Source organism: Rhinolophus sinicus, linkage group LG12, assembly GCF_036562045.2.
Source record: "Rhinolophus sinicus isolate RSC01 linkage group LG12, ASM3656204v1, whole genome shotgun sequence".
NCBI classification, from domain to species: domain Eukaryota; kingdom Metazoa; phylum Chordata; class Mammalia; order Chiroptera; family Rhinolophidae; genus Rhinolophus; species Rhinolophus sinicus.
Window position 1 is genome coordinate 14,322,797 of NC_133761.1, and position 24,276 is coordinate 14,347,072.

General features: G+C 42.7%; 1 protein-coding gene across 2 annotated transcripts in view; it reads left to right on the top strand.

The window, feature by feature from the left end:
- The window catches only part of SNTB1 (syntrophin beta 1), a 208,468-nt gene that overhangs the window by 164,782 nt on the left and 19,410 nt on the right, over positions 1–24,276 (top strand). For both annotated transcript variants that reach the window (XM_074317034.1, XM_019717404.2), the window contains one exon: positions 13,798–13,937. In XM_074317034.1, coding sequence (XP_074173135.1) covers positions 13,798–13,937 — 140 coding nt within the window. The remainder of the gene's footprint in view (positions 1–13,797; positions 13,938–24,276) is intronic.

The window sequence follows — 24,276 nt, forward strand, 5'->3', positions numbered from 1 at the left end:
CACAGCTAGAAAATGAGTGATATGTAAATGAGTGTGGTAGTGGTCAGTGACATTTATTGCAGATATTCTCAAACACTAGTAAGCATAAGACTTACCGAGGGGTCTGGCTATAAATGCAGATTCCTGGTGCCATCCCCAACCCTTTTGAATAATTTGAGTCTAGAAAGGACAGACAACTGAATTTGTAACTAGCAGCCCAGATGATTCTGAAACAGACCAAATTGCAGAAATTTGTGATCTGCAGACAAAATTTTGAGAAACACCAATTTTTGAGAACTTACTCTTTGCCGGGCCCTGGCAAAGCAATAATGTGTATAAGCCATTTATACACATTATCTGATTCCATCCTTCTACTACTCATATGGGAGAGGAACTTTGATCACCTCCATTTTACAGAGGAGGAAAGTGAAGCATGGAGAAGATAAGGAACTCATTCAAGATCACACCGCAAATAGCTGAGCTGACTTGTGGACTAGAATTGTCGGACAGCAAGATTTATGTTCTTCATACTAGATTGCCTCCTTGTTTCCAGGAGGTCAGAGAGAGAGAGAGAAAGAGAGAAAGAGAGAAAGAAAAAAAACAGTATCTTCCCAGTTGGGGCAGGTTTTATGAAGGTATTTAAACTAAAGTAAGCTAAGTGGACTTTGGAATTTGTCACACACAAATTCTGAGATTTCTCTAACATAAAATTGCTTTGCTTTTGTTTTAGCTATAAAACTTTAATAGGTCCAACTGAAAGCAAACATGTTGATACCATGTTTCCCCAAAAATAAAACTTGGCTGGACCATCAGCTCTAATGCGTCTTTTGGAGCAAAAATTAATATAAGACCCGGTCTTACATTATGTTAGATAAGACCCGGTCTTATAGTAAAATAGGACTGGGTATTATATTAATTTTTGCTCCAAAAGACACATTAGAGATGATTGTCTGGCTAGGTCTTATTTTCGGGGAAACACGGTATTTCTTTCATATAGTAAATAGTGCTATGCTATCTGACACTATTGTTATGATGTATAATAACTGCATAGCTGTTAGACCAGGCCATGACTTTAGAAAATGCTGATGTGTGGTGTTGTGCCCAGAGACTCCCTACATTGTAACAGCCTCTTCCTTCAAAGAACACTTGGCTTTCTCCTTTGAAGGATAAATATTTTGAAGGATAAATGTTATGAAATGAGGGCACCATCAACAAGGAAACCCACAGACACACCCAGTGAAAACAAAACAGGACACTGAAGCAGAGACTTTTTTTGGTAAGAACTTGCTCCTTTTGGATCTAGTGATAATGTCAGCCGCCTTTCAAAAGATAACTGTGTACAAAATTATGAATTTCTGCTTCATACTGGTATCCCTTTAAAGGCCGTGTTTCCTGGGCGTTACAGAAGGAAAGGCTATAAGTCAAAGATAACTTGTTTACCAAACAGTGACTGTAATTGAAATGGCCCTTTGGAGTTAATGCAAATATAGAATAGCTTTCGCCACCAGACTGAGAGGAGTCTAATTTAATTACCTGTGCATGTCACAGATTAGAAGCAGCCTTTCATCTGTTTCTCGAAGCTGAATATGGACAATGCACACTCACACCTAGTGAAGGGAATAGGAAATTGGAGCTATGGATGGGAGAAGAAAGTCCGAGAGAGCACATAGGCCCCTTACAGCATTTATTGGGGGCCTTCGACACCTCCCCATATGACTTCAGTCCTTCAGAGTTCAGTCAGAATCTACTGAAAGCTCCTATGTCCCAGGTATTAGGAAGGTACCATACATACCTAGATAAAATATGGAACCATGAGGACATCAAGGACAGGTATCCCACACAAGATGAGAATTCCCAGCGGCTGATTTGTCTAAAATTAAAAGTATGAAAATTAATAAACAGAAGCCTCATTTAAAATGGAATCTGGAGGCTAGTAGAGAGAACTTGCATGCACATGTCACTCAATGCACATTACTGACCCAACAGGAAGAGATGTACCCGCCATCTCCCACAAGAAGCGACTATTTCACTACATCAACAGAGGAAGAAAAGATTCCTTCTTGCCCGGTAACAGCTCAGCCAATGGGAGACTGCCAGAACTCAGCCAATGAAAAGTCACTACACCTTCGAATTTTTAGTTTCCTCTAATAGATTCGTCATTTACAACAGCCCCTCCCAAGGCCATAAAAGAGTGTTCCTCTCCTTTGTTTCTCTGAACTTGTGTGTTGCTCACCTTTAGACTGCATGCCCTGAATTGCAATTCTTAGCTGTTCTCAAATAAACCCATTTTGCTAGAGAAATGTCTGGCTGTCTATTTGTTTAAGGTCAACAGAGGGAATAAGTAAGGGGGAAGGAATGGTAACATGTTAGGGACAGAGGATTATAATGGAGACTTTTGTCGTTTGTGAGAGCTGTGTTTCAATAATTCTGAGAGTCCCTAATTCTTAAGGCCACTGTGTATAAATTTTCTTTGATAAAGTTCAGTTTTCCAAGAAAGATTACTAATTATACCTTTCCCTGTCCCTTCACTTGTGTCACCTGCATTAGAAGTCACTTTTTTGGTATCCACATTTCATATAGACACAGGTTTTCCTTCAAGAGAGCCACTAACTAGGTCACACATAGATACACACCCAGAGTTTTGAGGACAGAAGCTGCTCTTAGCCAGTGTCTCTCAGTAGCTAATACCCACTCTCATACCTCAGCCTTCAGTTAATTTAGGTCACACTTGCATTTTAGTAGGATGTTGGAGCCTTTGAGGAACACGAGGGACTCATCAAAACCTCGTATGTTACATCTGTGAATGCCTTTGCAGCAACTGTGTTTGTGTGTGTTGTGTATTTCTCAAAGGTAGTGCTCGTTAGTTCATAGCAATCTGGCAAACAGTGGGCCAGATGTCTGGCTCACAAGTTTATTTTCCTTGGTCTCCATATTGTTTACTTTTTAATTTGTTTTATTACAGACAAACTTTTAAATTTACCTAAAAGAAAAGACAAAAACAATAATGAACCTCCACATTCCCCTAACCCAGGTTTAATAATTGTCAATATTTTGTCCATCTTATTTTCTCCATCTACCATTTTGAGGGGAGAGGGTGGGAGAGAACATGCTGGAACTTTTAAAATAAATGTCGAACTTCATCACTGCATTCAATATTTTATTTTTCATTTAGTTATTTGAATTAGTTGCCACCTGAGGTAGGCAGAATAATGCCACCCACCTCCCGAAAGATGGCCACATCTTAATACTCAGAACCTGTGGATATGTTGGCTTACATGATAAAAGGAACTTTACAGTTGTAATTAAGTTAAGAATCTTGAGATGATGAGATTACTGTGGGTTATCTGGGTGGGCCCAATTTAATCCCATTCATAATCTGGTCGCCCTGATAGTAGGGAGGCAGGAGGGTCAGAGTCAAGAGAAGGTGATTCCGTGACAGAAACAGAGGGAGAACAGGCAATGTGATGTGGGGCCATGAGCGAAGGAATGTAGGCAGACTCTAGAAGCTGGAAAAGCCAAGGAAATGGATTCTCCCCTAGGGCCTCCACAAGGAAGCAGCCCTGCCGACATCTTGATTTTCAGACTTCTGACCGCGAGAACTATAAGATAATAAATACCACTATGTTTGTGGTGTTTTCTTAGAGCAGCAATAGGAAACGAATATACTCTTTTAAAAGTAGGGAAAATTTACATTCAAAATGCAAATTTATGACTTCTTTTGAAAGATTGGAGATTTGGTGACGCTGTGCCCACCTGCTTTTCTGATAACCATAGTGTGATGGTAAGCTAATATTGAAAAGAAGCTACCCCAAAAGTGGGATTTTTTTTTTCTTATATCTGGTCCTCCGTAGTCTCTGAATTTGTGACTCCTTATCTAGAAGAGTCTATGGTTAATACAGCCACTATAACATTGCTGAAAGCATGTGCTTTGAATCTAGTGGTTTCTAAACCATGAACTGGAAGGGTCAGGAGCCGCTTAACTTTCTAGTGGTGCAAATATCTGGAAAAGTTTGGTATTAATAGTTACAAATATCCAAATACATTTTTATAAACATATAGTTATCTGATATATGATGCTAAACATATATGGTTGATTTAAAACTGCATAGCACATTAAGTTGGACTTCACTATCTCAGAATTTGCAAACATTTGTACTGAGATGAGCACCACCCACAAGGAATAAGGTTTTCTAAAGTAACAAAAACATGCAAATTAAATGTATAGTCTAATGGAAGGTTTCATCACCTTTAGAGGACAAACTATGCTTCATTTACTAACTCTTTAATTGTGCAATGAAGAGTAAATATAACAGACTAATTTTGCCTCAGCTACTTGTTATAAATAGAAATATCCCTTAGCGAACAGCAGACTAAGGGTTATGAGTCATTTACACCTTAGTCTTGAATTACTTTAATCAGATGTGAGACTTGGGGAATCACGAGCTTTGATTATTCAGAGAGGAATTTAGGAAGTTGGATTACACTGATGTCTGGCTAAAGTGAAGCCCCACGTGCCAGAAGGTGGGAAAGAAGAGCAGAAATGAAGGACCCCAAGGGGAAACATAGCCTCCTGCACAGCTGCACAGAACCGAGCCCGGGGCCCTCCAGCCAGCCGGAAACATTACTGCTGAGCTCCCAGCTGTCTTCCCTCCTACCTCTCTCCTCATTTTCCCACATCATCCCCCTTTTCCTTTCTTATGGGAGGCAGCTTTGTGATCTGGAAATAGCACAGCTTTGAAGTCAAGAAAGCACATTAGTGGCTTTGTTACTCTAATTATGTAACCTTACCCAGTACATGACCTCTCCGAACCAGTTTCTTCTTCTGGAAAACAGCAATAATAATAAATGCCTCCAAGTGTTAAAAGGATGAAGGGAGAGGAAACATAGCATGGTGTTTGTATTACTTCTTAGGGCTGCCATAACAAACTACGACAAATGTACTGTCTCACGGTTCTGGGTGCTAGGAGCCCAAGATGCAGGTGTCAGCAGGGTTAGTTCCTCCTGACGTCTGTGAGGGAAAAGCAGCTCCATGCTTCTCTCCTAGGTTCTGGTGGTTTCCTGGCAATCTTAGGCTTTATGTGCCTTGTACATGCATTACCCTGATGTCTGCCTTCCTTGTGTGTGTCTGTGTCCACATTTCCCGTTTTATAAGCACATCAGTCGTATTAGATTAGGGCCCACTGTATTCCAGGACAAGCTCATCTTAACTAATTACATCTGCAATGACCATATTTCCAAAAATGGTCACTTTCTGGGATTAGGATTGCAACATATTAATTTGGGGAAGGGGGAGACACAATATACCCTTAATCATGCTCACCACAGTGGAGGTGCTCCAAACATATTTACTCCCCCAGACTCCTCCCTTGCTAAAGAGAATTCTTTTCCTGTCATGTAGATGCTTAGAGCATCAGATTTAAATGATTCAAAACCTAACATGTCATGTTCTCTGTAAGCCTTTCTCCTTCTAACGTACTACTATTTTTAAGAGACCCAAAGATAGAGCAAACCCCAAGTTATCCTGACCTTACTCAATCATAATATTGTATAATTCAGGCAGGTTCACAGAATTGAAATTTACTTTTCTCAGAAAACATTGAGCTGAGCAAATCAGTAAACAAGATGCAAAGGGAATGTTTACAGGTTTACAAGAAGAAATCACTCTGAAGCCTGCTAAGAAATTAATTTGCATACAAACAGCAGGTCTCCATTTCAAAGAGCTAGTGTTTTGAAGTGGTCCAAAGGAGGTGGCCATGTCCTGGGGGGAAACCCAGGATGTTTCCAGTTGAGCCAAGTCACTACAGGGGGTGACAAATAAAATCTTTTGACTCTAAACAGAATGGTTGTTGAGATAGCCTTCTAGGAGCTGAGGCTCACTAATGAGAAAAGGGACTGACAGGAGAAGCTGGTCCAGATCCAGAAAGATGAGTGAGGGAATGAGTTTCATGGCCACGGAGCCAGGGCTTCTCTAGAGGGAAGGGGAAAATTAGCTGTAGAAACGAATGTAGGAAGGGAAATGAGCTGACCCAGTTATTTGAAGTGGGCGTGACAAGGGGGTCACACAGCAGAATCCAGTTTGGGGCCCAGGATTTCTCCCAGAATGCTGAGTGCTGGGGGGTTGAGTAGGATTTGGGTAATGATACTACTCACCGTTTCTCTTTTCTGAGGTCCCCATCCGAGAGCAAGAGTAAATGGTGTACTAAAGGGAAACAAGAAAAAGAGCACATTTTTAGTAGCTGAGCAAGTGCCCAATAAGCCCTCATGCCAAACTCTGATAAATGTCAAACTGTATAGAACTTGGCCGAAGTGATACACGGTGTCTTCTGTGGCTTCTTGTGAAGCTAGGATGCTTGCATATGGAAGCAAGTAGATCAGGTGAACCAAAATGGCCATTCTGCCCCCAAGGTGAGTCTGGCACATACATTCTTCTCATGCAGATAAAGATTTGCTTAGTGATCACAGACACCCACCCTTGACAAATGTGATAATGCCTGCTATTAAAAGAGGTCCAAGGACAGTTCCTTGATCTGGACAATTAGAGTAATAGCACCTCTTTCCTTGGAGGGGGCGTTGCTAGATTGAGGTGGACCAAAGGGCAGAAAGCAGGGCGTGGGGTGGCACTCATCCTCCCTGTGATACGGAGTAGGCTGCTCCAGCAAGGCTGTCATTCTGCTTTTCAAAAGGCAGAGGAGGGCGTAGGCTGGAAAATCCTGCGAAACTTAACGAGGCATAGGCTCCCGTGGATGGATCTGGCTCTTCCAACGTATGAACCCAACTTGACGGCTTTTAGCCTGGACTCGCAGTAACACAGACCGAGTAACCCAAGTAGAATCCAACAAGCTTTTTAAAGCAAGAGGAGACCTCAGAATCACTGCCTGGAATGTGTCTTAGAATGTTGTCGTTTGGAAGAGCTGCCTCTTAGCAGTAAGCAAATGAGGCCCAACAGTGGAAAAGCCAGGCTCGTGGGTTTGAAATGCGATACGTCATGATGGCGACTTGACCTTGTCATGCCTCCTCTTTCCGTGATGCTGTGTGATGAGAGAAGATTCGAAACCCTGGCTGTGCAGTCATCTCCTTGGATATGTGTGATCTGCCCTAAGGTTGGCTTTATTATGAAATCCCAGGGACCAACGCATTACTTTTAATAGAGCCGTCAAAGGCCTCTGGTAGAGCACATCAGCATCTGACCTGCTGCATACTCAGTAAATAACTTTTAAAAATCAACACCACGTCTCCAAGTGTTCAAAGGGAAAAAGACAACTGAAAACTGAAAAGGTAGTGGGCTCTGACCCCTGTCTTACGATTGATTTCTTGTCTTTACTCCCCGAGCCCACTCAAAATTCATGTCCACTCGGGATCTCAGAACGTGATGTGGTTTGGAAATAGGGTCTTTGCAGATAGAATTAGCTGAGTTCATACTGGAATAGGGTGGGTTCTAAATCCAATAACCAGTGTCCTTATAAGAAGGCCATATGAAGACAGACAGAAGTCCATGTGACAAGGGAGGCAGAGATTGCAGAGATGCAGCTTCAAGCCACAAAACACCAAGGGACACTGGTAGCTACCAGAAGTTAGGAAGAGGCAAGGAAGGATTCTTCCTTAGAGCATTCAGAGGGAGCAGGTCCTGCTAACACCTGAGGTGATTTATCTATAACCCAGATACCAAAGTCTCACCATGCCAACTTATATGTTGATGATGAATCTGGGGCTTTATTATATATAGTTTACAGAAGTCCAGAACCAGTTTTAGAATTTGGCAGGAGGGAACAGGCCTGATATGGGGGACTGCTGCTGTTGGCTGATGGGAGTGTTAGCATATAAAAATGTTACCCACATTAAGTGTGACCCAGTCATACTCTATTTTTCATTCCGTATTTTTCACTGTTTCTCTAACATTTTTTCATCATTATCTTGATACCCATCGAGTCTGCCCCCACTTTGAGCCACCCTTGGGTTCCACTGCTATGCAGGTGCCAAACAATTTGGGAATTGTGTGAGAGGAGAGAGAGCGATCAGTCCTTGGAAGCTGAGGCTCCCACAGAAGCTCATTCTGAAACTTTTCTTTTTCTAGACTTCTCTCACGTTCTCCTTTGCCTTCTCTTCCTTTGCAACCAGGTGTAGACGTCCCGTCTGGCTCCCAATCGCGGGTCCGTGGGGTTCTCAGGGCCGGCTAGAAGACAGTAGTAGGTTAAGAGGGACTCACTTAGCACATTCCCTGTGGCCACGTTTCTGCTTGTTCCTCTTCTTTTGGTAAAGTGAAGGTGATCTCTAGCTGTCTCTCTGAGACATGGTGCAAGGATTCATTATCTAATATTTGTAGAGCATTTGAAAGTTGATAACTTCTAATTCAATTATCACTCTGGTAACTTGTCCTTTGTTCTAAATACCTCGAATCCTGAAGTGAAAAGGTTTCAATTAAAAAGTTATCCAGATAACCATGATCTCCAACACAATAGTTGTGATTGAACTTCCTTGGTGAACATTTTTCACTCTACTGTTAGTCACTCCCCCTATATCTAGACCTTCCTTCCTGCTCAGCATAGCTGGAAGAGAGTGTACTTGCGGTGTGTGATGGGGAGAGTTTCACATTTCCAGTATCTGACAAAGGGGAAGTGCTTTATATACATTGTCTCATTTAATCCTCCTAAGTAGGCATAGGAGGCCATTATTAGCACGTTGCACTCAGTGAACAAGAGCTCATAGCAGCTAAGTAGTCGTGTGTTGCTTGATGATGGGGCTGTGCTCTGAGAAAGGTGGCATTCGGCTCTTCCGTCATTGTGCCAACATAAGAATGCACTGACAGGAACCTAGGTGGCCTCCTCCACACCTGGGCTACAGGGTATAGCCTATTGCTCCTAGGCTACAAGCATGTAGGCAGGTTACTGTGCTGAATATGGTAGGCAATTGTATTGTAATCTGCGTTACTGCGTAATGATGACTACTATGTCACTAGGTGATAGGAATTTTTCAGCTTGATTATAGTCTTATGGGACCACCATTGTGTACAGAGGTCGAACAATTAAGTACGCGAACTCAACCAAGAAAACATGCTACATACCTCATTGCTGAATATCACTACAGTCACCTTCGAAGTTCTCCCCTTGGGAAGCTATGCACTGAAGCCAGTGCCTAGTCCACTTTTCAAAGCAATTTTGGAACCCTTTTTCTGTAAGGGTGATCAAAATGTCTTCCTTTCAATATTTCCTTTATCTTCAGGTAAAGAAAGAAGTCATTGGGGGCCAGATCAGGTGAGTGCGGAGGTGTTCCAATACAGTTATTTGTTTACTGGCTAAAAACTCCCTCACAGACAGTGCCGTGTGAGCTGGTGCATTGTCGTGATGCAAAAGCCATGAAGTGTTGGTGAAAAGTTCAGGTCGTCTAACTTTTTCACGCAGCCTTTTCAGCACAACCAAATAGCAAACTTGGTTAAGTGTTTGTCCAGTTGGTACAAATTCATAATGAATAATCCCCCTGATATCAAAAAAGGTTAGCAACATCGTTGCAAAAAGTTCGTGAATTTAATGGTCAGACCTCATTTGGTCCGTTGTTGAACATAAGGTCGTTACGTAATACATGACTATAATCTGTTCAGCTCTCTCAGCTAAGAGGTTGCAAAGCCAATTCTTTTGAAGACATTTGGTTTTGGAGACATTGCTGTTTGTCTCCAAAGACGATGAGCTGTCCTGCCACCCTGTGCTCAGGTAGCACATAGGAAATAAGTACCATGGGAAGCGAGTTGCCATGAGGGGAGAAACAGACCCACACATTGTTTTTTTCGTCCTCTGAAGACAGTCCACTGAACAAAGAGATGGAAAGCAAGAGTCCCAGTAACTAAAGCAATCCCTGCCTAGTAGCCGGGAATTTTAACCTGAACAAGAGGATTGATTTCGAAGTTGGACATGCTGTTAGCAATAATTTAGTCTTACATCTTCCCTTTGGCAGATGAGGACATGAGACCCATAGGGCAAATAATTCTTGCCCAGCTCTTTAATTTGATATTCACTTATTCTTACTCTAATGCAGTAGTAAGAATAGCTAACATTTTTGAAGGATTGCTTGCTTACTGGATATAAGACTTTTTTTTTTAAGCTCTCTCTATGTATTAATTCATTTAATCCTTGCAACACTGCCCAAGAGGCAATGCTATTATTCTTGTTACTGGAAATCCCTACCAAAAAAGGCACTGAAAGGTTCTGACTAAGACCGTCTCTTTGAATGTAATCTGCAGATTCTAGGTATTTTAGAGGAGCTGAGGTCAGCAGTTTTCAAGCTGTATTCCAGTGGTTCTGGGAATCCCACTCAGAGGTGTGGGTCTTTATCCGACATAAGGTTGCCACCCCCTACAAACCCTCTTTCAATTGCTTTATATTTTGTTCTATGGCTTGTGATTTAATCTGATCAGAAGGTCCAAAGAATTTTAAAAGTTTGGGAAGCCTCTGAACTAGATGGCTTATGAGACCTGTCTGAACTCGAGGATTCAATCTACTTTCCTCAATTCTTGTTTTGTTTTTTTAAGTGAGATATAATTGACATGTAACCATGTGTAAGTTTAAGGTGTACGTGTTGATTTCATGCATTTCTACTTCCCTCAATTATGACCAGTGTCTTCTTAACACTCTCTTCAATTCTCCACGTCATTCCGTAACCCTTTTCTCTCGTGATCTGCAGAAGTGACGGTGGGGACAGCATTCAGTACTCAGTTGGGCTTCAGAATAATTTCAGAAGTGAGTGTTCATTTCCCTGGTCCTGTCCCCTTCACCTTTTTCATTAGAAACCTGGTCAGTTTTTAAGAAACTGCCACAGCATGGGACGGCAGGAAGCTGGGGTTGACATGGAAGTCTCATTTTAATGAAATGTAGACACATCCCCAGAGCTGTTGCATTAACAGTGGACAGTCTCTGGGTGCCGGGAAGTTTGGATGTGTAATGGAAGTTGTCACTGAACAACAGCACAAATACTCAAGCCTGAAGAAAAATGTTCTTGAAAGGCTTTGCAATAAGATGCTCCCATGGCCCAACGTATGGATTTGACAACCTGCTCTTCAATGTGAAATGTTTCTCCTTGGGAAGCCGGTTGTCCTCATGGGCAGACTTCTACCTTTGAGCATTCCCATAGTATTCAAATGGAAACTGCACACGGGAATGGTGGAGCATGTTCATGCTGAGTCTTCTCACAGCAGAGTTAACCACCCAGAGCCCTTTCATAAACTGCAAACTTTTTTAGGATCTTGGAATTATTCACACCTATCTATACCACTTGACACATGGGGGAGTTTACGATTCCACTATTAGAAGGGTCGGCATTGCACTATTGGCATTTACTGTGGAGGTTTCTTTTGCAAACTTAATACTGTTTTTGAGGAATGATGCTTAGTTGTGTTCACATTGAAATGACGGGTTCCAAAGTTAATGAATCAGATCTGACTAGGTAAGTAAGATAGGCTCTTTGGGAGGATCATTTGTAGCTTCTCCAGTCCTGTTTAATGAGCTGGAAAAGTAATTTACTAGGTTTAATGTAGAGGCTGGAAAAAATTTATCCCAAACTCCCCAAACACTTTATGCCTTGGGATCATAGCTTATTCACCTTGTAGGGTCTGGTGTATTGCCTTCTCTAACAATTTATTTTGGTCTCCTGAAATTGCATTTCTTCTATTGGAAAAAGCAATAGGCTAAAGCTGGATTTATTTTTTAATATGCGCAATGCACAAAGGGACACGTAAACTGGGCAGTCATTCACATTCTAGTATAAACAGCCTCACAGGAGATTTCTTCCTTCTAGAAAGGGAGGTTTTATTTGGAATTGTTAAGGGGGAGAGAGGGCATTTAAAAAATAAAGATGATTATTGTGCAATGAATTCTTCCTGGGAGAACTTTGGAAAATATGCAAGGAGAATGAATTGAAATAGTTAACACCAAAGATATTCTGGGTTTGCCTTATAATTTTTCCCAAGGAAAGTCAGTACTTTGTTATATTGTTGCCATTTCCAAAGAATACGTTTTTTTGACAAGTTTAGAAATCAGTGAGTCTGCCACAGTTATCCCACCCTAAGTCTCACTGAGGGCCTTATCGTCTGCCAGGTGCCATGCTAAGCATATTGCATGCAGTCTCATTTGATGGCCACTGTAGCACTAGGAGGGACGTGCTACTTAGGTGCTAAATAGTGCTTATTCTGCACCATGCTAAGCGTTTTAGACATTTTAACTCAATCTTCACAACAACCCTCTGATATAAGTACTGTTATTTCCCCATTTTACAGATACAGAAACTGGAAACATAAAGAGATTAGCTGACTTGCCCCAGATTCCACAGCTAGTAAATTGTGAAGCTATGATTTATGTTCAGGTAGTCTCGCTCCAGAGTCAGCACTCTTAACCACTGTTGTGTACGATGTTATCTTTATCAGTGAGAAAACAGAAGCACAGAGAATAATAACTTACCCAAAGTCACACAGGCAATAAATAATGGGGCAGGGACCAGACTCGGGCAGCCTATAAAACTGCGTAACCGACAGAGCTCAAACTCAGGCCCTCTCCTCAACTTTGCTCGTTCATTCCTAAAGCCACACACACTGGCTTCCACCTCAATACGGATTTCACTGTGGCACGTAAGAAAAGGTAACAATAAGAATAGGAAGGGTCACCTGAAAAAACAAACAAAAGAATAGAAAGGGAAGAAATTAGCTTTATCATTTAGCTTACTGGCTAGTTTACTGTAATTCTAAATGGAATTTGGACATTGGTTTGCACTGAATTAATTGCCAACGTCAAAGACAATCTTAACCTCATCTAGAGCAGTGCTTCTTAATCTTTAATGGGCATAGGAATGTTCTTACTAAACTTTAGTAAGAACTTTAGGAAGTTCTTACTAAAATGTAGATTGTGATTCAATAGGTCTGAGGTGGGCCTGAGAGTCTGCGTTTCCTTCTAGCCGGCTCCCAGGCCATGCCGATGTCTCGGAACATGATATGATCCATGATTTGAGTAGCAAAGATAGAGCATTGAGCTTTTCCATACTGAGCATCACAATGTATCCCAGAGTTCAAGTTGGAAGGAGGGCATTCTCAAAGATGGAAGGACACTTAGGGAGGTGGGGGATCGACACTAGGGAGGCGGAGAGCTCATGAGATAAGATCTGAGCTGCACAGGCTCCCAGGGTTGGAAGGAACTTTAAGGGTCATCTGGTCCAGTCATCCAAGTGATGTCTGAATCTTCTCGTATCCCTGCCAGGTCATCTCAGTCCTTGAGTTAAAGGATCATCTGCGATGAATAGAACTAAACATTCCCTAGAACAAGAGAATTTCAAGATAGTGCCTGAATCACAAAAACAATCTAAGAGGCAAAGACTAGGGAAAGAGGCTGTGATGTCTCCTACTTGCTCAGACAGACATTCGCCTGAACATTGACTTTTCAGGGGCTTTGGATTTTTATTCCAAAGCTTTTAAACCTTACCATTTCATAACTGAAACAACACACTCTACCAGTGAACCAGCTGGGAGCGCTTAGTGCCCCAAGCATCTACGTCCCACTATGAAATAAAGACCGCAGTGCTGACTGGCAGGTGAGAAACAGTGACAGCTCTTTGGCAACCTGGCTGCTTCTTGGCCACACTGAGTATACATATTCCAGGGCCTTAAGGAACGATATGTCTGAGGATCAAGAATCATGTGACCATGAATGGTTTCTTCTCATTTTAATCTGACAACCTGAACCAAAAGGTGTTCTTATTACTGGGTCTTCTAACTGGGGGGATGCCATCTTCTGCTTTCTGGTCACTCTTTTCTCAGGCTGTTGTTTACCAGTTCTCTGCTTTCTGTTTCAGGTGCCCGGGGAGGGCGAGAAACAGTGGAAGCCAGCCCTGGTTGTACTGACTGAGAAGGACCTTTTAATCTATGACAGCATGCCACGGAGGAAGGAAGCCTGGTTCAGCCCAGTTCACACGTACCCTCTGCTCGCTACCAGGTAGCCAGGGCTTTGTGGTTGGGTATGACATGTTTGCAGTTCGAAACTATTTTAATCAATTACTGTTATTTCAACACCTTATATTACTGCTTACTGTTGCAACAGGAGATGGGAGTTCTTCCAGAATGTAGCCACCTGTTTTTAGCCAGATAGCTTGATGATCAATTATAGCCAAACACAGGGCAACACAGAGACAAAGAACAAACTGCTTATTCAACAGGAAGGAACAGTGACATCTGTGAGATGGTCCCAGCCGAATTGCCTTCCTGGGTCTCCATCCTATCCCCTTTGAGATGAACTATGCCCATGCATTGACAATCTTGAAGTTCAGGTGGAAAGAATTATCCATCAAGGGCCTTCACTTGGTGGCACAAAGAATGTCATATGGGAATGTCCCACGGGGCTTTTTTAAAGCTCGTTCAGCATGAGACCCTCTAACAGCTTCTTCCTCAGTTGTGTCATGCTGCCTGTTGAAGTGGGGCTGCCAGGGTCTGTCTGCTTCTCAGGACCTTCAATGCACATTTATTGTTCATGTGACTTATCATTTTTTTTTTTTTTTAAAGATTTTATTGAGGAAGGGGAACAGGACTTTATTGGGGAACAGTGTGTATTTCCAGGGCTTTTTCCAAGTCAAGTTGTTGTCCTTTCAGTCTTAGTTGTGGAGGGCGCAGCTCAGCTCCAGGTCCAGTTGCCGTTGCTAGTTGCAGGGGGCATAGCCCACCATCCCTTGCGGGAGTCGAACCGGCAGCCTTGTGGTTGAGAGGATGCGCTCCCACCAACTGAGCCATCCGGGAGGCAGCTCAGCTCAAGGTGCTGTGTTCAATCTTAGTTTCAGGGGGCGCTGCCCAACATCCCTTGCAGGAGTCGAGGAATCAAACCGGCAACCTTGTGGTTGAGAGCCCACTGGCCCATGTGGGAATCGAACCGGCAGCCTTTGGCGTTACGAGCACGGAGCTCCAACCGCCTGAGCCACCGGGCCGGCCCTGTGACTTATTATCTTAACGCATCATATGCTCACCCCCTTCTTTGAAGGCCTGTATCCTGAACACAAAAGCACATCAAACTGGAGTCTTGCCTCCAAGCAGCTGACAACTCCCAGTCTGGCTTCTCTCACCAGGGCTTCCTGTATGTGCTCTATGCTCTTCCTTACTCCTACGTCTCCGTTTCTTTACCTGGAAGCTAGGCACGCGAACATAATGGCTGTGGCCTCCCTGCCATAGTGCTTGGCAGTATTGGGCCCTTAAGTGTCCGTTGAATGAATTATTGAACAACGTGGAACAAACTCTAGAAGGAGTTTGGTCCAACAGACAGAGCATAGTGGACTGAGGTTTGGGGCATCTGTCCTGAGCAAAAGATAGAAATAAGACAAATTCTGTGCTGGATGGACTGAGGTGCCAAACAGGTTACAGTCAAGGCTCAGGTGTGGGGAAGAGAATGAGGCTCAGTGACAGGCGAGAGGTAACACAAAATTGAAATGGTGGTAGTGAGCGGAGCTGAAACTCCTTAAAATTCCTCTTACTTCCACTCATGGTTGATTATGGAGACCAGCAAGGGTGGCCTGAAGATGGCAATTATTGGCCACGGAGGTGAATAGAGGAATCCTACAGGGGCCAGGAACCAGGCCTAGGTCACTTAGACATTAATCAAATAAATAAAATCATATAAAAGAATAATTTAATTTTTGAGTCTCCTAAGCCTCAAAATCTTTGGCAGGCTAGCTATTAAAGTACTTTTGATGTTTACAATAAAATCTTAATAATCAGAACCCAAATATCCTAAAATATCCGTATGAAGACTCAGGCTATATCTGAGGGTCCATTCAAATTCAGCCCAATCTCCATCGCTTTCTACAGTTTACGTTGCAATCTTCCTCCACGGGCTCTGAGACCTTCCCACAACCAAAACCAAAGAACGATTAGACCACACTCACTGCATTTACTAAGAAGAGAAACTGGATTCATGCTTCTTGGAATGATTTTCAAGAACACAAGTTTCAATAAGGTAGAGTTTCTAGGCAACTTGAAAACAAACCTTACCCGAAAGACAGAGCTTCCTCACGGTTTCTGAGCACTCCGACTAATGAAGGCTGCCTTTTCTTTTGTGCATGCTCTCACTCACTCATTCATTCAGGATTTCAAAACTTCAGTTCCTCCGTCAGAGGAGCCACGTTTCAAGTCCTCCGCACTCGTGGATGGTGGCCACCATTTCAGACAGCACAGATCTAGAACATTTAAATCATCACAGAAAGCTCGATTGGACAGCACTGCCCTCGCGCATAAATGATTCCCTCAGAATTTGTTCTGATGTAGGCAAGTGCTTGGACTTGCACAGTGTCACAGCAGTCCGTCCAATGCTCAGGCTGCCTGGAAGGCTGTCCTCTTGCAGGCTCCTCAGGCTGTCTGCACAAGCAGGCCTCCTGTGGGGCAGGTCAGTCCTTTAAGAGCAAAGCTGCAGAAAGGGGGATGGGTGTGCAGACACAGTAAATGCCATCAGGGGAAACTTGGTGGGGCGGGGGCCGCGGACTGTAACTGTTTCAGGCTCACAAACCACAGGGATGCCAAGTCTGGATGGTGAGCAAAGCACATCAATGGCTGGAAACCATGAGCCTACCTCCAGTATGGAAATAGAAAATGGAAACCCCTTCAGTGCAAACTGTGCTCATTTAGAACAAAAGAGGTAGCATAAAAAAAAAAAAGTTGGTGTCTATCACCTAAACGTAGAGGAGATACAGAGGTGATACGTGACCTCTCAACTCACTGCCCTTTCCCAAATGACCCCGCTGGACCACTGAACTGCAAAAGAAAAGTACGTGATTATATGTGTATATTAGCCCTATTAGCAATGATAAAATTAGGCCCATAATCATGACCCTGATCTCCAGCTGATAGCCTGTGAGGCAGAGTCTGTCCAAGATGTTAGGATGACACTGGCTATTTATTCTGACTTCATCCCCTCGAGCTAGTAGGTAATTTGTTGTCTACTCCAGTGCAGCAGCCTAGAAAAGTGAGAGCTGGAGTTTCCATCCCGGTTTCCTCCCACCAGGACAGTACTTAACCCCAGGCTGGTGACTCCCCCTCCCTCTTTCAGAACCATCTGTGAAACGCCCTCCGGGAATGCTTTTGTCTCCAAATCCCAGGGGACATAGTACACTTTGGGGAATTTTTTAATTTTTATTTTTAATTAACCTTTTGGCTTGTGCATCAGTAAACCCTGGTTTGCAAACATTGGTCATGGTGAGCTTCTCTCCATGACTCTGAAGATATGCCTAGAACAATATTTTTGGAAAGCAAACAAGGAAAAGGACCCCTCCCTTTCCTGTTCTCCCTTTCCCCGTAATCACGCTGGGGAGATGTACCTTTTTCGTAGCTCCAAGCTGGGCTTGTGAGTGAGTAGTTGTGGACCAAGTCTCACCCCAGCTGAAGATTGAAAACTATTCTATCCTGGCAGGTAAACCCAGCTTTCTGACGTGGGAGGCTGGGCTGAGGCTGTTCGTTTCTGCCAGAAGTGGTAGAAATCAAAGGAAAACTCTGGATCTTTCCATTATAGAGGTGACTCCAGTACTTCCACTGGCTTATTCCCTAGCCAAATATTTAAGTTCATCAAGTGACTCCTGCTTCTACTCCCCATGTGTTCTGTACAGTCATCTGCACCACTGTGCCCTTCATATATGAGCATTTGGGTACATAGCCTGTCTAGTAGCATTATTTGTCTTGCAGTAGATTTTTCTAAGGGGCATTCTGGATCCAAGATGGCGAAGAAGACAAACATTGTGCCTACCTCCTTCCATGAACACATTAAAATTACAACTAAATTATAGAACAGTCACTCTGAGAACCATATGAAGTCTGGCTGAACAGAAGTCCTATAACTAAGAATATAAAGAACCCACATCAAGCCTGGTAGGAAGGGCAGAGACACAGAATGGCTGGCCCCACACCTGCATGGGGAAGTTGAGAACTGAGAGGGCTATTTCAGCAGCAGAGGTTCCCCCAGGAAGAGCCAGGGACCACAGCCCAGAGTACTGGTGCCAGGAAAGGAGCCTCATAACATCTGGCTATGAAAAACAGTGGGGATTCTGACCATTCAGGTGGGACAGAAGGCTGCAGGAAACCCAGACATCCTCTTAAATTGCTTACACACAGACTCACTCCCTTGCAGATACTCACCGCAGGGTGTGATGGACAGACAGTGACTTGGGGCATCCGAGACATATGGGGAAAGACTGAGTTGTGTGGCTTTAGAGCAAGGACTGAAGGGGCAGTCACCATTTTCCCAGTTAGAATCCTGGTCCTCTGCAGCTGGCAGGTGGGCACTACCTTTCCTGTGTTGAGCCCACTCCCACATGGCCAAATCTGAATATGAATTGGTCTGGTGAGCTCTGCTGCTCCACCCTGCTGACTTCCTGGGACCCTGCCTTACCCAAGTCCCCCAACACTGGAGGCACTTTTTTGATTACCAGCCAGCCCCACCCATATTGCACTCTTTTCTTGCAAAACTATTGAGGTCCACAGGCCCTAGGAGGGCAGCAAATGGCCTCAGTGTACTCTGAGTCTTTTGCTGAGTAACTCCAAGCTCAACACTGGCACCAAAACAGAATCTACATTAATCTGGTGAATACAACTCTTCCCACTCTAATGAATCCCTGAGACTGTCTCACCCAACTCGAGTACCACACGAGGCTTTATCAGTGGCTGAATTTTAAGGGAGCAGGCAGGTGACAAGCAGGTCATGGTGTGTCCTGGCTTTGTGGAGCTATCTCAGGCCCAGTGCTGGTGGCAGCCCTCCATGGTTCATAGCATGGCCTCTCCAACATGCTTCTAGGTTTAGCACAGGCAGCGAACAACTGCAGGTTGCTTTGTGGTTCCTACAATTGTAGTCCCCAGCTGGTCACAGGCAGTGGCTGACCTGGGCCTGCACCAGAGCCCCACCCAAGAGGCTCCAGAACCAACATACTTGGAAGTTGACTCCAGACCACAACAGAGTACCAGCCAATTAGCCCCACAAGTGGCATGCCAAAAGGGTGGTCTCAACAGGCATCAGAGCCCGCTGGCAAATCCAACTCCTTGGGGTAAGCCCCCGCACAGTAGCCTATAAGCTGTGGATATGGCCAAATCTTACAGCCAGTCAGCCGGAGGGTCAATTCCACCCACTAAGGTACCAATAGGAATCAAGGCTCAACTATAACAGGAGGGTACACACAACCCACACAAGGGACACTTCTGAAGCACCCACTATAGCTGACCAAGAAAACTGTGCCACTGGGCCCCACAGGGCATGTACTACATAAGACCACCCAGACAAGACTAGGAGATATAGCAGATCTACCTAATACGTAGAAACAAACACAGAGAGTCAACCAAAATGAGGAGACAAAGAAATATGTCCCAAATGAAAGAACAGGGGAAAACTCCAGAAAAAGAACTAGATGAAATGGAGGCAAGCAACCTACCAGAGACAGAGTTCGAAACAATGGTTATGAGGATGCTCAAGGAACTTAGTGAGAACTTCAACAATGAGAAAGCAAGCATAAAAAAGAACATGGAAACCATAAAAAAAAAAAAAAAAAGCTAGTCAGAAGTGAAGAATAACTGAAATGAAGAATGCACTAGAAGGGATCACCAGAGGACTAGATAAAGCAGAGAAACAAATCAGTGATTTGGAAGAGAAGGTAGCACAAAACACGTAATCAGAAGAGCAAAAAGAAGAAAAAAAAAGATTTTGAAAAATGAGGATAGTTTAAAAGACCTCTGGGACAAAATCAAGTGTAGCAACATTCGCATCATATGGTTACCAGAAGAAGAGAGAAAGCAAGGCTTGAGAACCTATTTGAAGAAATAATGATGGAAAACTTCTCTAACCTGGTGAAGGAAATAGACATACAAGCCCAGGAAGCACAGAGCGTACCAGAAAAAATGAGCCCAAAGAGGCCCACACCAAGACACATCATAATTAAAATGCCAAAGATTAAAGAGAGAATCTTGAAAGTAGCAAGAGAAAGGCAACTAGTAACTTATAAGGGAGCTCCCACAAGATTGCCAGTTGATTTTTCAACAGAAACTTTGCAGGCCAGAAGGGATTGGCACAAAATATTCAAAGTGATGGAAAGTAAGGATCTACAACCAAGATTACTCTATCGAGCAAAGCTATCATTTAAAATTGAAGGACAGATAAAGAACTTCCCAGACAAGAAAAAGCTAAAGGAGGTCATCAACACCAAACCAATATTACGAGGAATGTTAGAGGGACTTCTTTAAAAAGAGGAAAAAGAAAAAAGAAAGATGAAAAATATGAATAATAAAATGGTAATAGCTACAAACCTATTCACAATCACATTCAATGTAAATGAATTAAATGCTTAATCAAAAGACACAGGAGGGCTGAATGGATAAGAAAACAAAACCCTTACATATGCTGTCTATAAGAGACTCACTTCAGACTGAAAGACATATACAGACTGAAAGTGAAGGGATGGAAAAAAGATATTTCATGAAAATGGAAATGAATAACAACAACAAAAAAGCTGGGGTAGCAATACTTATACCAGAGAAAATAGACTTTAAAACAAACGCTATAACAAGAGATAAAGAATGACCCAGTAATCCTACTTCTGAGTATTTATCCGAAGAAACCCAAAACTCTACTTCAAGGGGACGAATGCATCCATATGTTCATTGCAGCATTGTTTATAATGGTCAACATGTGGAGGCAGCATGTGGGTGTCCATCGATGGAAGAATGGATAAAGAGGAGGTGGTACATATATACAATGGAATATTGCTCAGCCATGGAAGGGAATGGGTTCTTGCCATCTGAGGAGGCATGGGTGGACCTGGAGGGTATTGTGCTGAGTGGAGTATATCAGATAGAGAAAGACAGATGCAATGTGATTTTGCTTATACTGTGTTTCCCTGAAAATAAAACCTAGCTGGACCATCAGCTCTAATGCATGCTTTGGAGCAAAAATTAATATAAGACCTGGTATTATATTTTATTATATATTATATTATTTTTTATTATATTACATTATACCCGATATTATATTACATTATATTATATTGTATTGTATTGTATTGTATGGTATGGTATTGCATTGCATTGCATTGTATTATATTATATTATACCCAATCTTATATTAAAATAAGACCGGGTCTTATATTAATTTTTGCTCCAAAAGACACATTAGAGCTGATGGTCCGCTTGGTCTAATTTTCAGAGAAACACGGTTTGTGGAATGTAAAGAACAAAATAAACCAGCAAAACAGAAACTCATAGATACAGAGAACATTTTGATGGCTGCCAGATGGGAGAGGGGCTGGGGGTGTGTGAAAAAGGGGAAGGAATTAAGAACTACAAATTGGTAGTTGCAAAATAGTCATGGGGATGTAAAGTAAAGCATAGGGAATATAGTCAGTGATACGGCAATAATTATGTATAGTGCCAGGTGGGTACTAGACTGGTCAAGTGGGTTACTGCTTAAATTATATAAATGTCTAACCACTATGCAGTACATCTGAAATTTATATAAAATAATACTGAATGTCAACTGCAATTGAAAAATTGTAAAAGGGGAAAAAGTGAAGGGGAATAAGAGGTCCAAATTTTCAGGTATAAAGCAAATCAGTCATGGGGATGTAATATACAGCACGGGGAATATAGTCAATAATATTGTAATAACGTGGTAGGGTGTCAGATGGTTGCTGGACTTACGGTGATCACTTCTTTAGGTATATAAATGTTGAGTAACAATGGTGTACCCCTGAGACGAATATAATATTGTATGTTTACTATCTTTTTAATAAAAATATTTTTAAAAACCTTGATCGAAGACAGAATCCCAAGGATAAATAAAATTTACCTGTTGAAAGTGCTCCTGATTTGATGCCAAGTAAAAGTACAATCTATATGAAACAGTGAAAAAAAAAGGGAGGATGTGTGAGTGTTCTGTGTTTAAAATTTACTTTTGAAATATTTAATTGCGGTATGATTTATCAATAGTAATGTACATACATCTTAAATGTGCAGCTTAATTTTTACTTATGGATATAGAGTCATGTCTTCTAAAAGCTTAATCTAGGGTATCTACTAATTAATCATCCTGGGTGCCATTACCATTTGCAAATACAGTTAAGTCCTCACCTAACATAGTCTATAGGTTCTTGGAAACTGCAACTTTAACCAATTTCACCATAAGCTAACTGATTCCAACAAGAATTAAGTTCCTACAGCATATTTGTGTATATCAATTAGCCTATGGTAAAACTGGTTTTTGCTACACCTGATTTCACTTAAAGTTACAGTTTCCAAGAACCTGTGCACAATGTTAAGTGAGGACTTCCTGTAGACCAGGCAGTAATAAACCAGTAGATGACCTTTGTAAAGGAAGACTAGGTCAAGGACAAGTGCTTTCCATGATTCTATCAGAGTTTGGCTGTTTATTGAAGATTCCTGTTCTGAGGACCCTGCCTAGAGATTCTGGCTCAGCAGGCCAGGTTGGGAGTCAGGAAAACGTGTTTTGAACAAGTATTGGGCAAATGTAGTCCTCAGCGTTCCTATATTTAACCCTTACAACCCTATGAGGTTGAGGATTTATTCCCATTTCACAGACAAGTAAACTGAGGAACTAAGAGGCAAAGTAACTTACCCACTAGCAAGAGAGACCTGAGATTCTGATTCTGAGTCCACCTTCTTAATCACTGTTTTCTGCAGCCTCCCAGGAGCATTTTCTTATTCCCTGGAGTTTTAGTGGCTCTTTGAATTTGCTAAGTGTATAACATAAATCTTTCCTTAGCTCTCCTGACAACTTAATTGTAACGTCTACTGCAAAGTGATTATGAAAATTAAATAATGATGACTGCATGAGTCAGCCCAGGCTGCCACAACAAAATACCATAGACTGGGTGGCTTAAGCAACAGATAATTATTTTCTCACAATTCTGGAGGGTGAAGTCCAAGGCCAGGTGCCAGCACGGTGGGTGTCTAGTGAGAGCTCTCTTCTTGGTTTGTAGATGGCCACCATCTTGCTGTGTGCTCACGTGACTTCTTTGTACACATTGGGGAGAGAGAGAACTGGAACTCTTGTGACTCTTACAAGGACACTAATTCTATCAGGCCCTCATGACTTCATTCAGCCTTAATGGTCTCCTTATTGGCCCTATCTCTAAATACAGTCACATAGAGAATTGGGACTTTGATATATGGACTGATGGGGTGGGGACGGGTAGGATTCAATCCATAGCAATGACCTAAATACAGGCTTATCGAGCATAATGCCTGGCACGTAGCAGGACTGGGCAACTATCAGTCACCTTAGCAGTGAGGGAAAGCCCTGAACAGAATGTCAGAAATCTTCCTTTTTGTTGCAAAAGAACGGGCTGGGACTCTAGCTAGTAGGAAACAGGTTTCTTCCAAAATCGACTTATTCCCTCAAACACAGTTCCTAGTTGATTTGTTTAGGTCCCGCGCCCCCCCCCCCCACCCCCCTTGGGCCCAGGCACATCTAATTTATATTTTTCTGGAAGATAAAATATTTGATTGTGTCTCATAGCAGTCGCCCCAGGAATGCTCACGTGTTCTTGGTGTTGGCCGCCACGCAGAGACGTTTATGAGGAGTCACCTCTCCCACTGACAAGCTTCAATGGTGCTACATGCATCAGTCGTTCCATTTACAGCAGTGCACTCAGGAAGGTCACAAGCATGTCATCATTTTAGCGATTCTCATCCCTCAGCTTTTTATGAATCCTTGGGAACACATTGTTTTGCTTATCCAAAGCCTATTTGATGTTGCTGAACATTAAAAAAAAAAAAGGTGCTCTTGCCCATTTGGAGTAAGTGTGTTGGTTATTTTTTGTCACTGTTGTCATAATTGGCGAGCGAGATGGGCCTACAGAGAACGAGGATTAAGGTCACACTATTTCTGGAATTCTGGAGGAGGGGAGATATAACGCAGAAATTCTGCACACCCAGTTTGTTGGCGAAAGGTTTGGAAGCACAGAGCTTGTGAAGAGTGATGTTGGTCTGAGCCCCGTTCTCTGACCTGTGGGCCTGAGGGAAGGGTTTGGGGTAGCTGAAAAAGAGGAACAGATGAATGCCCACCCCTCTCCTATGACACCACTTGGGAGCCAAAGACACTGAGCATTTCTACTAAACACGCAGCATAATTATTGGTGCCGAAGGAACTAACCTGTTTCTCGGTGCTAAAAGGAGTTGCTGCCTCAGGCCCGCCTCAGTAATTTTAGGAATGCTTTCCACAGGGAAAGTCTGGCCAACTGCATTTGTCAAACATTGTATTGCAAGCAGCCTGTGGTGTTCCCACTAAGCCTGGGAGGCCTTCTCACTCTTAG